This window comes from Mastigoproctus giganteus, chromosome 7, assembly GCF_048544385.1.
Source record: "Mastigoproctus giganteus isolate SK-2022 chromosome 7, ASM4854438v1, whole genome shotgun sequence".
NCBI classification, from domain to species: domain Eukaryota; kingdom Metazoa; phylum Arthropoda; class Arachnida; order Uropygi; family Thelyphonidae; genus Mastigoproctus; species Mastigoproctus giganteus.
This window is the reverse complement of record NC_143581.1, coordinates 159,218,252-159,231,026: the sequence shown is the minus strand read 5'-3', so window position 1 is coordinate 159,231,026 and position 12,775 is coordinate 159,218,252. Positions and strand designations below refer to the sequence as shown.

The 12,775-nt window shown below is 38.6% G+C and overlaps 1 protein-coding gene across 1 annotated transcript in view; it reads left to right on the top strand.

The window, feature by feature from the left end:
* Positions 1-12,775, top strand: part of LOC150083283 (pregnancy zone protein-like) — a 374,597-nt gene that overhangs the window by 107,730 nt on the left and 254,092 nt on the right. The window contains exon 10 of the mRNA XM_090378461.1: positions 562-655. Within this exon, the coding sequence (XP_090234587.1) occupies positions 562-655 (94 nt within the window). The remainder of the gene's footprint in view (positions 1-561; positions 656-12,775) is intronic.

Below are 12,775 nucleotides of genomic sequence, written 5' to 3'. Positions count from 1 at the left end.
ATGAGTACAGAGAAGGGCAACAAGACTGGTGAGGGGAACAACAGGGTGCTCTTACCAAGAAAGGTTTAATTTCTGCAAATTGCAGCACCTGGACACTAGACCCCAGCGAGGTGATCTGATTGAGATGTGTAAGGCCTTGAATGATTTGAACAAGATCAATGCTGATGGGATACTTCCTTTTTCTCTAATTGCAAACCTGAGGGAGCATAAAAAATTTCAAATGGAGGAAAGACAGTTGTAGAACAGATGTGCAGAAATTTCCCTTTAGCCAGTCAGTAGTTGATTGCTGGGGCACTGCGATCTGTTGGTTTCGAAGTTGACAGTTTAAATAAATTCAAGGAAGAAGTGGACAAACTTTTGGAGTGAGTGAATGGGTGAAATAAGAAGTTTTTTTTTTAGCTGATGCTGTATAAGCTTACCCTGTAAATTCTCTTACTTTTCTTGTTATTAAATTAAGCTGCCTCTCACTTACATTAAGAATTTTATTGTACTCTTTAAATTTTTCAATTTATTTGCAATATCTCTAATACAATGTAATTTTTATTTCCCTTATGATTGTAGGATGCCAGAATAGTGATAATAACAGATCTGACTTTGGAAACTAGACCCTGCCTAAGTTTTGAATTGAAAGAAAGAAGTGACAGCTGTGTAATAGGTAATATAGGACTTCTTTTCATTGCACTAATTCTAATGATAAGTGGTTCCTTCCTGTGGTTCAAGTTACTGGTATATAGTAAAATTTTGTGCTGACCATTCAAAATGTACTGTATATACAGGATGTTATCAGAATAATGTAAAATATTATCTGTGTTCTTTGTGCATATATCAGCTTGTATTTCTATATGTACAATAATTATCAGTATTGCTACCTGCAGGGGCAGACCTAACCTAAACTGAGGGTGCAAGGGGTGCACCGCACACAGGTGCCAACTTTCATGGGGCACCTGAAAACTTGAAACTTACATACACATATGAAGAAAACTTCAAAGGGGTGCCAAATTGCAATTGTAGTACTAGATCATAGCTGTCTTGTATTTTTGTATTTCTCTCTCTCTCTCACACACACACACACACACACACACACACACACACACACACACACACACACACACACACACACACACACACACACACACACACACACACACACAGCATTGTTTGACTGATCACTTAATAACCAGAAAGCAGCAATAATAAGTAGAGCTGATTCTCATTCTCTGCTATGAGGGAGCGGGGCCATCTCACATGGATGACCTATCTGGTTTAAGGACATGGGGGGGGATCTTTCCATATTCCTATATATGCCAACCGATTTAAAAATGCTCAGTAGTGAACAGTTAGATACTCACGTAAAGCTTAGTTATTTAAAAAAAGGAAAAAAAAAATCATTAGTTACATCCTGCAAGTGAGTTGAATGCCATCATATTTGCCAACTGCTGTCAAAGAAGAGCTAAAATTGGACATGCCCATAAAAATATTAAGAAATTTTCAGAGGATGTATTTTCTTAGAAAATATATTCTGAAAATTTTCAGATTATATCTTTTACGAGAAAATTATTTTGGAAATTAGTCAGTTGTGCCAAATGAAAGATATTTTCATATTACAGTAAAGAAAAAAATAAAATAAAATGCATACTCTTCTTAAATGGATCATGTTTATTATTTAAATGATGTTGCAGTATATTTGGTTTCATTGATTCATCGGCAAGAGTATCAATGCATATGACACATCGTGGCCTTTCACTTCCTTCATCTTCCACTAATACAACAATGAAACTCACTTTACACCAAGTATGGATTTATTTTGATAACCATCAAAGTAAATCCATACTTGATATATTTTTCGACATTTTTTTTTTTTTCTGAAGTCATTTTTTAAATAAAAGATAAAGTAAAATTTACAATACATCGGCTGCACAAACAAAAAGACACATGTAAGTATGATTGTGCGAAGCAGATGTCTGCTTTTCTAATGAAAAATGTGTGTGTGTTTATTTATGATTATGCAGTGTCAACTGGTTATGATTTGGCTAACAAAAAGCAAAGCCAGGCATATGTTGTGAGAAGTAGTACAAGTTTAGCGTATTATTTTATTAACAATATTTTATTGATAATATTTCATTAAATATTATTTATCAGTACTTTATTAAATATAGCATAAATAAATGTAGCATAATATAGCATTCTCTCTATTGATGTGTTGTTTGACTGATCACTTAGTAACCAGAAAGCAGCAATAATAAGTAGAGCTGATTCCTCATTTTCATCCCTTATGCACATGCAAAATATGAAAATGTTGCATGCCAGTTTAACAAAAATCATAGTAAACACCATAAAGCAAATTATGAAGAAGTTTTAGGAAGTGAGAACAGTGCACAGTCTACCAAAACTGGTAGATCTAGTATCTCAAAGACATCTGCCAGTTTGGAACTTGTAAGATAAGATATTGAAGGAAGTTTGAAAAAATCTCAAAGAAAGCAAAATTTGGAACTTAAAATACAGAAAACAAGCTTAACCAGTTGTGCAAAGGATTGTTCTTCTCCACATGCACAGTGTCATTTTGACTTCATGCACATACATTTGAAAAATTAGCAAAAAGTAATTAAAAATTGTTCACTTCTTTGATGCCACCTTTATTTTAAATCTTTTCTGAACACAAGTGTGAAAAATCTATTTTTTTATATTAAAAACTCATATTTTTAATTAATTTTTGAAATTAAAACTCCATTTAGACCTGTCAGTAAGTGCAATGCAAACATACAATTGGATGCCAGCTTGTCAATAACAGGAATGCCTGCTGCATGAAACGTGAAACACACTCATCAACAGTTTGATTCTTGATGATGCTTCAATGTCCCAAACTGTTACTAACTGGAGAAAAATGCATATCAATAATGCCAGCTTGCTATCAATAGTTGTTTTTGACAGATGCCATTCAACATGTGTATTAGGCCTGACATAGCTGAGTGGTCAGGAGTGAGAGTGCAATAGCACATGTTCTTTGAGTTGACCGGGGTTCAAGTCCATGACTGCTAAATACAACTAACATTTGTATTGATTGATTTATTATAAACTCCACTGACCTGGTGGTCATGCTGGAGTATAAACAAGAACATTTATTTATTTATTTTATATAATTAGGTTTAAATTGATTCCAGAATTTTTCCTAATTCATCATCATCAGCCATTTTCAATCCACGGCAGGATGAAGGCCTCTCCAGCAAAATACTTTAAATGAGTATTTTGCATCTACATTCACACATGAGGAGTTATTCGGGGAGAGGAATGCCAGAGGTGAATTAAACTCTGGCAGTGAGCTAGATGATTTTATAATAATTGAGAGGAAAGTGGAGGAGAAATTGTTGAAGATAAACATAAAAAAGGCACCCGGGGTGGATAGGATCTATATTAAAGGAGTTATATTAAAGGAGGCAGCAAAGGAAGGAAGTAAGCAAACCCTTAGCCATAATTATGAGAGCTTCCTTGGACTCAGGGGAGGTACCCATGGACTGGAGATGTGCAAATGTGACCCCAATTCACAAAGGAGGATCAAAGAACGACACATAATTATAGACCTGTTAGTTTAACTTCTGTTCCAGGAAAATTAATGGAGGCACTGGTTAAAGAAGCACTGCAGGATCGTCTAGACAAGATAGTTATAGCTCAGACACAGCATGGTTTTGTTTAGGGAAAGTCTTGCCTGACCAATGTGATTGTATACTATGATGCAGTCACAAAAGAACTGGATGCAGGGAATAACTTTGATATCATATATTTGGATCTTAGAAAGGTTTTTGATATTGTTGCACATGGAAGACTGCTGAACAAATTGGAGCAGTGTGGCATTGGAGGCAAACTGCTGCTATGGATAAAGGGATGGTTGAGTGGGAGAAGACAGAGAGTGGTAATCAGTGGACAGGCACTGCTCTTCATGGACTAATGATATTAATGGAGTCCCTCAGGGTTCAGTGTTGGGTCCATTGTTGTTTTCTGTATTTATAAATGATATTGATGATGGTATATCAAGCTTAATGTCCAAGTTTGCAGATAATATGAAGGTTGGCAGGGTTGTTAAGGACACTAATCACAGTATGCTGCTGCAACAGGATCTAGAAAAGTTGAACAGATGGGCTGAGAGGTGGCAAATGAAGTTTAACATTGACAAATGTAAAGTACTACATATGGGAAGCAGTAATCCCAGAATAATGTATCAACTCTGTGGTACTACACTGTCAGTGGTAGACAATGAAAAGGACCTGGGGGTTATTGTGCAGGCAGATATGAAGTTCTCTGAGCAGTGCAGACGGGCTGCAAGAGTAGCTCATGGTGTCTTGTCAATGATATACAGGAATTTTTCTAGCAGGCATAAGGAGGTGATTATTCCTTTGTATAAGGCAATAGTTAGGCCACACCTTGAGTACTGTATACAGGTATGGAGGTCTCATTTTAAGAAGGATCTAGAGGTGTAGGAATGAGTACAGAGAAGGGCAGCAAGATTAGTGAATGGAACAAAGGCTTGCTCTTACAAAGAAAGGCTTATGTTTTGCAAATTAGTGTCTGGAGACTAGGCACCTGCGAGGTAATCTGATTGAGGTGTATAAAGCCTTGAATGGTTTGAGCATGCTCAGTGCTGATGGGATTCTTCCTCTTGCTCAGAATAATCACCTGAGAGGGCATAAATTCAAATTGAGGAAAGAGTAGGATAGATGTGTGGAAGTTTGCTTTTAGCCAGCGGGTAGTTAGTTGGTGGAACAGACTTCCATTCTTTGTTGTGGAAGCTGATGATAGCCTAAATAAATTTAAGGCTGAGCTGGAAAGGTATTTGGAATGGACGGAGGGGTGAAATAGGAGCGGTTTTTTTTTGGCTGATGCTGCATAAGCTTGCTTTTTGCATCATGTGCCTCTACTGATGCTAATGCTAATATCTCTTTCTGTGGCATACTTGTTCATCATTACTTTTGTTTTAACCATATTCATCTTTAGTCTGAAATCCTTACTAACTCTGCATAACTGATTTAGATTTTCCTCTAATTCTTCAGGATCATGGCTTATGATCACGATGTCAACTGCAAATTGTAAATGGTTTAGGTATACTTTCCATTCACATTGACTCCTTTCTGCAACTAGTCCTATCTTCTGAAAGCTTCCTCAAGGGCAACAGTAAACAACTTCAGAGATATTGTCTCCTTGTCAAACTCCTTTCTCAATTTTAAATTTGCTACAGTCTTCGTCTAGTCTAATAAAGGAGGTAGTGTTCTCATATAATTTCTTCAAAATCATAATGTGTGGGGTGTCTATGTCTTGTCTTTCCAGTGCCCGAAACATTGCCTTATGCTGTATGGAGTCAAATGCCTTTTCGTAATTCACAAATGCCAGGCATAATGGCATTTTATATTCATTTGCTTTCTCCATTAGCTGTGATATTATGTGAAGGTGATCCATAGTTGAGAATCCTTCCCTAAAGCCAGCTTGCTCTTTCAGTTGATTCTCATCAAGTATTCTTTCTAGTCTGTTAGTAATGACCCTTGTGAACAACTTGTAGATGTGGGCTAATTGGTCTGTAATTTCCAATCTAAATTGATTGAATTATTCCACTCCTTATGCATCACACCTTTCCTAATGTATTTTGTGAAGAGTCTTGCCAGTTTCTGTGTCATGTTTCTTTCTTCTAATTTTAACAACTCTACAGTAACTCCATCTTCACCTGGATCCTTTTGATTCTTCATTTTCTTCAATGCATCTTCTATCTCATCAGGAAGGATATCTGGTATGCCGTATGTGTTGCTAATTTGTGACCCATCTTCCCCACTGCTGGCATCATGCCCTTGCTCCTTATATAATATTTTATGGTAGTCTTCTGCTATTTGAATTATGACTTCTCTGCTATTTATAAGTACACCATCACTATTCTTCAGATTCAGTATCATTTGTCTTTTTGAATTACTGCTCCTGACTGCTGATTTCAGACCTTTGTTTTCCCTTAATGTTGTTCTACTTTTCTTGTTTTAAATCTTCTTATGTCCTCTCTGAGTCTCTTTCTAATGGCTTTGCATAACTTAGTATACTTAATTTTGTCCTTGTCGTCAGTGTTTATCTTGCTCTTCAATTGTCTTTTTCGGTTCAGCCTGACAAGTGTTTCTTGACTAATTTTTTCTTCTTTGGATTTCTTATTACCTATAGGTTTCTCGGGCTCTATCACTTTCAGAAAGTTGTTGTCCTTATCGATATCTTGGTCCTGTAAGATCTGAAGCTCAAACTTGTTCCTAAGTTCTAGAACATACTGCTTTTTCTACTCTTCTGTTATCTCAAAGACCTTTGTATTGTTTACTCGCATCAATTTTTTCCTTTCTTTTCTTACATCTATATCAAGTGTGCATCTTACCATTCTGTGATCACTTCTAACATTTACCTTGTTCAGGACAGTAACATCGTTCACAATACATCTTCTGTTAGTGAGGATGAAGTCGATATCATTAGTTGTTAATCCATTCGGGCTCTTCCATGTCCACTTTCTGTTAAACCTTTTCTTGCAAAAAGTGTTCATTACTGACATTTCTCGAGATTCTGCAAATTCCACAAGTCTTTCACCTCTTTCATTTCTTTGACCAATTCCAAAATTTCCTATAGTTCCTCTTTCTGTGCTGTTTTCTCTCTTTCCAGCATTGAAGTCCCCTATAATGATGGTGTAGTGAATTTTCTGTTCATGTAGAAGTCTCTCAATTTTGGTGTAGTAGTAGTAGTAGTAGTAGTAGTAGTAGTAGTAGTAGTAGTAGTAGTGGCACATGATGCAAGAAAGCAAGTGTAGGAGCTTATGCAGCATCAGCCAAAAAAAAAAAAAAAAAAAAAAATCACACCATTCCCTCCAAATGCCTGTCCAGTTCCTCCTTAAATTTATTTAACCTATCAACTTCTACAATGACAGATGGAAGTTTGTTCCAGCAATTAACCACCCGCTGGCTAAAGGCAAATTTCTGCACATCTATTCTACATCTGTCCTTTCTTAATTTGAACTTATGTCCCCGTAGGTTGGTAATCTGAACAAGTGGAAGGATCCCATCAGAATTCAGCGTGCTCAACCCATTCAAGGCCTTATAGACCTCAATCAGATCACCGCGCAGGTGCCTAGTCTCCAGCCACTGCAATTTGCAGAACTTAAGCCTCTCTTAAGCCTCTCTCACCAATCTTGTTGCTCTTCTCTGTACACGCTCAAGCAAATCTACATCCTTCCTAAAATGAGGCCTCCAGACCTGTACGCAGTACTCAAGGCGTGGCCTGACCATTGCCTTATACAGAGGGACAATCACCTCCTTTTCCCTGCTAGCAAAATTCCTATATATCATTGACAAAACCCCATGACCCGCCCTAGCAGCCTGTCTGCACTGCTCAGAAAACTTCATATCTGACTGCACAATTACTCCCAGGTCTTTTTCATTTTCTACCACCTTAAGTGTAGTACCACACAGTTGGTACGTTTCTCTGGGGTTACTTCTACCCATATGCAGTACTTTGCATTTGTCAAGGTTGAACTTCAGTTGCCACTTCTTAGCCCATCTGCCCAAATTGTCTAGATCCTGTTGCAGTAGCACACTGCCATTACTGTCATTAACAACCCTGCCAACCTTTGTGTCATCTGCAAACTTCGACATTAAGCCTGATATACCTTCATCAATATCATTGATAAATACACAAAACAACAGTGGACCCAACACCGAACCCTGTGGGACTCCACTAATAACATCAGTCCACGAAGAGCAGCACCCATTGATTACCACCCTCTGTCTTCTCCCACTTAACCATCCTTTTATCCATTGTAGCAACTTACCCTTAATACCATTCTGCTCCAATTTGTACAGTAGTCGTCCATGCGCAACAGTGTCAAAAGCTTTCCTGAAATCCAAGTATATGATATCAAAATTATTTTTTGCATCCAGTTCCTTTGTGACCACATCATAATAACCAATCAAATTTGTCAGACAAGACTTTCCCTTAACAAACCCATGCTGTGTTTGAATTATTGCTGCAGTCTTGTCTAGATGATCCTGCAATGCATCTTTAACCAGCGACTCCATTATTTTACCCGGAACAGAAGTTAAACTAACTGGTCTGTAATTACTCGTGTCACCCTTCGATCCACCTTTGTGAATTGGGGACACATTTGCACATCTCCAGTCCGTGGGAACCTCCCCTGAGTCCAAGGATGCTCTCATAATTATGGCTAAGGGTTTGCTTAGTTGCTTTGCTGCCTCCTTTAAAATAACTGGATAGATCCCATCCACCCCAGGTGCCTTTCTTATGTTTAACTTCAACAATTTCTCCTCCACTTTGCTCTCAGTTATTACAAAATCATTAAGCACACTGCTAAAATTTGATAACCTTCTTCCATTTTCAAATTGTAATAATTCCTCACGTGTAAATGTAGATGCAAAATACTCATTCAGTTTGTTTGCTATCTGAGCAGGATCATCAACAGTCGAACCATCGATGTCAAGTGGACCAATCATATTCATCCCCTTCCTTTTAGAGTTTATATAAGTAAAGAAATCCTTGCTGTTTTTCTTAGCATCTTTTGCCAAAGATTTCTCGTAATCCGCCTTCGCCTGCCGAACCTCCTTTGTGACCTGATTACAGACTAGCTTATATCTGCCACAGGCTTCTGCGTCACCTGATAATTTATATGCATCCCATGCATTTTTCTTCTCTGTCACGAGTCTCATTAGTTCATTTGATAACCATTTAGGCCTAAACCTTGAACGATATTTCTTAATCGGTATATAAAGTCTAGTAGCTTCCACGATTAATTCTTTGAATGCTTCCCACTTAGAATTTACTGTTTGTAACATCGTCAGTTGATCCCACTGTACAGAATTTAAAAACTGTCTGAGACCACTGTACTCCCCTTTACGGAAGCAAAAACCCTTTCCTTTACCCCTGACGGTAGTTACCTCTTTGAGTAAATCCCACTTCAGCACACTGTGATCACTGCCACCTAGTGGTTCCTTTATCTGCAAATTCTTAATACACGAATGATCACTGCTGATAACCGGATCAAGAGTGTTACTTTCTCTGGTTGCCTCTCGAACATGCTGCTGCAGAAAACAATCATCCAATAACTCCACAAAAGTCTGACTAGTGTGTGAGTGACCAACCCACAAGTTCCAGTCAATATCTGGGAAGTTAAAATCCCCCATAATAAGACATTCTGATTTATTGGCCCACTCTATTTCTCTGTACAATTGTTCATTGTACTCATTCAAGTCATTAGGCCTATAACACACTCCTACTCTTATTTTTCCTTTCGCAGTGCTTATCTCACACCAAACTGACTCAACAGAGCACTGTTCATCTATATTAACTGGGTGCACTTCCTTTGATTTTATGTTTTTTTTAATTAACAGCATAACACCCCCTCCCTTTCTGTCCTGTCTATCCTTTCTGTACACATTGTACTCCCCAAATTCCAGTTCTGCATTCCTTATATCTTTGTGACACCACGTCTCTGCTATCCCAACAATATCCGCCTTTGATGTCTTGACCAACACTTCAAATTCATCAAATTTATTTACTATACTTCTAGCATTGGTATACATGCAAGCATACATGCTCCTGTGCCTATTCCTTGTTACCCTAACACATCCCATATACCCAACTATTCCATGATGACTGCCATCCGTCCCTGACACCCCTCGCTCCAGGTCGCTTCTTATTCTAATAGAAGTTGTGCAAGAATCACCTTCACCTCTGCCTGCGGTTACTGTTAAACTATTAGTCTTTGTATCCCCCCAAACTAGCAGTTTTCCGACCCACCTAACACTGCCTCGATAGCATCAGCAAATATTCTTGCACCCTTTCTATTTAAGTGTATCCCATCCCTGTAGAAGCAATCTCTCCTGTTAACAAGTACAGTCCAGGCTGAAAAAAATTCTACCCCTTGAGCCTTGCACAATCTTTCCAGGGCCGAATTGATCGACAAGGCTCTCATCATGTACTCCCTCCTATCGTGTCTGGGCAGAATTGCAGACACTTTCAAATTCAACCCTAATTCACGGCTTTTTTTCAACAGTGACCTGTACTTGTTGAGTAATTCCGCCGGTCTCCTACTCTTAATATCATTAGTGCCAACGTGTACAACTATATCACCTTTTGTGCCCTTGAAAGATGATATCCGCTCTACAACGTCATCGACCTTTGCCCCTGGCAGACATACCCTGGTCCTGTTCCACCTATCCTTTTTACAAAATATATTCCCCGTCTCCCTGACAATAGAGTCACCAACAATAACTAGTTCCTTTGGGACCAGCGCATTCTGCTTTGGAGATTGCCGCTGTGTTGCCTGATGCCCAGGAGTGAGCTCTGGCGTTGAGTTGGGCAGCTGAGAGCCTGATGGGCCCCTCAATTTAGATCTTTCGAGGGCATCCACCCTGTCCTTCAAACTCTCATATAGGCCCATAACAACGCTGAGTTGTCGCCTGATTTCCTTACACTCCTTACATCGCGCACACACAAAGACATCCCCCATGGCAATATCATGTTCCGTTCCAGAGAGTTCGGCAAACATTTCACAAGTTGCACATTTTTTTAGGCTGTGATGCGTTGGAGAATTGCCCCCCTCAGTTCTCCCCCGATTCACAGCACTCCTGTGTACATTTCTTCAACCTCTTCATCATCATCGTAATGGCTTGATGTTGGTGTATATATCATTATAACCTTTAGTTTGTACCTCTTAGAAATCCTGAGTAGTAGCCTTGACACCCTTGGTGATGTACTTTTGAATTCTAAAATGTTGTTTACAATATCTTTATGGAACAGAAAGCCAACTCCACTTTCACTCTTTTCACTGTTTCCATTGGTGTACAGCAGATTTCCACTTGTAAATGATTCATTTACAAGTTTGTTTCGTTTGTAAAATTCATTTGTAAGTGATTCATCTTGTTGTTTCAGCCAAGCCAATTATTCCAGCTCTAATATCCTCTCTTCACTGATGAGCAATCTTACATTGTAACATCATAACATTGTAAAGTTCACTTCCCATAAATGGCAGCCTGATTGCACCCAGAGATTCTTTGCACCCTCTACTTTCACTGATCCTATTGCTGCCGTAAGAGGGAGAGTGAAAGCTGCTGGGGACTGAGGGCCATTTGTTTCATCATGTTGTCATATTTAATAAGTGATGGAGTGTTTGGTCTTTTCCTCTTCATGCTCACCAGGTGTCTTGAAGAGAACCACTCTACATGTTCGTTGCCACCAAAGTGACGTAACTGGGCTTACCAACTAGAAGATGTGCATGAGTGGACTTTAGGGAGGCAAGCCAACCAAACTTTTCCTAAATCTTCTAAAATGGAAAAGTATTGGATCCATCGGTGTTTTATACTGAGTACCTAATAACACACAGAATGCCTATTCCCGTCTAAGCCCAAACTAAATGGTACTATTAATCATTGTAACTGTGTTTACTACTTTGTTAAAACCCCATTTATTCTTTAACAAGGATTTAAATTCACCTGGCTTGATACTCCGAGGTGGTGTTTACTACTTTGTTAAAACTCCATTTATTCTTTAACAAGCATTTAAATTCACCTGGCTTGATACTCCGAGGTGGTGTTTACTACTTTGTTAAAACCCCATTTATTCTTTAACAAGGATTTAAATTCACCTGGCGTGATACTCCAAGATGGAATTTAGATAGGAGGTGTTCTTGGACTTTTTTTTTTTTTTCTTTCTAATTATGTGATAATTAACAGAGCTTTTAGGAATTTTTAGTGGTGAAACATTTTCCAAAAGAAATATTAGGAGTTTCAGCTGTATGGATGGAGTAGATGAAGATAAATAGTTGAATAGTTGAAGTCTGGAGGTCTCATCAAACCTGCATGATCGGACTTTAGGTTAAATAGAATCACAAAGGAACTTAAATACAAGCTTTGTTATTCCATTTTGCTACAAGGTTTGAATGAGGATGACCCAGATAGAAGATTAAAATTTGCCAAATGGTTTGTTGGCCATGATATATGCTGATCAAGGCATCAAAGTAGATATTGTTAGGATATTAGCATTGGCATTAGCATTAGCAGAGGCATATGATGCAAGAAAGCAAGCTTATTCAGCATCAGCCAAAAAAAAAAAAAAAAAAACCCACTCCCATTTCACCCCTCCGTTCGTTCGAAATACCTGTCCAGTTGAGCTTTAAATTTGTTTAGGCTATCAACTTCAACAACAAGTGATGGAAGTCGGTTCCACCAACCAACCACCCGCTGGCCAAAGGCAAATTTCCGCACATCTATCCGACATCCGTCCTTCCTCAATTTGAATTTATGCCCTCTGAGGTGATTATTCTGAGAAAGATGAAGAATCCCATTGGCATTGAGCATGCTCAAACCATTCAAAGCCTTATACACCTCTATCAGATCACCTCGCCGGTGCCTAGTCTCCAAACTCTGTAATTTGCAACACTTAAGCCTTTCTTCGTAAGAGCAACCCTTTGTTCCATTTACTAATCTTGTTGCCCTTCTCTGTACCCGTTCCAGCAGCTCTACATCCTTCTTGAAATGAGGCCTCCAGACCTGTATACAGTACTCAAGATGTGGCCTTACCATTGCCTTATACAAGGGAATAATCACCTCCTTATCCCTGCTAGAAAAATTCCTGTATATCATTGACAAGACACCATGAGCTACTCTTGCAGCTCGTCTGCACTGCTCAGAGAACTTCATATCTGCCTGCACAATTACCCCCAGGTCCTTTTCATTCTCCACCACTGTCAGTGTAGTACCGCAGAGTTGAT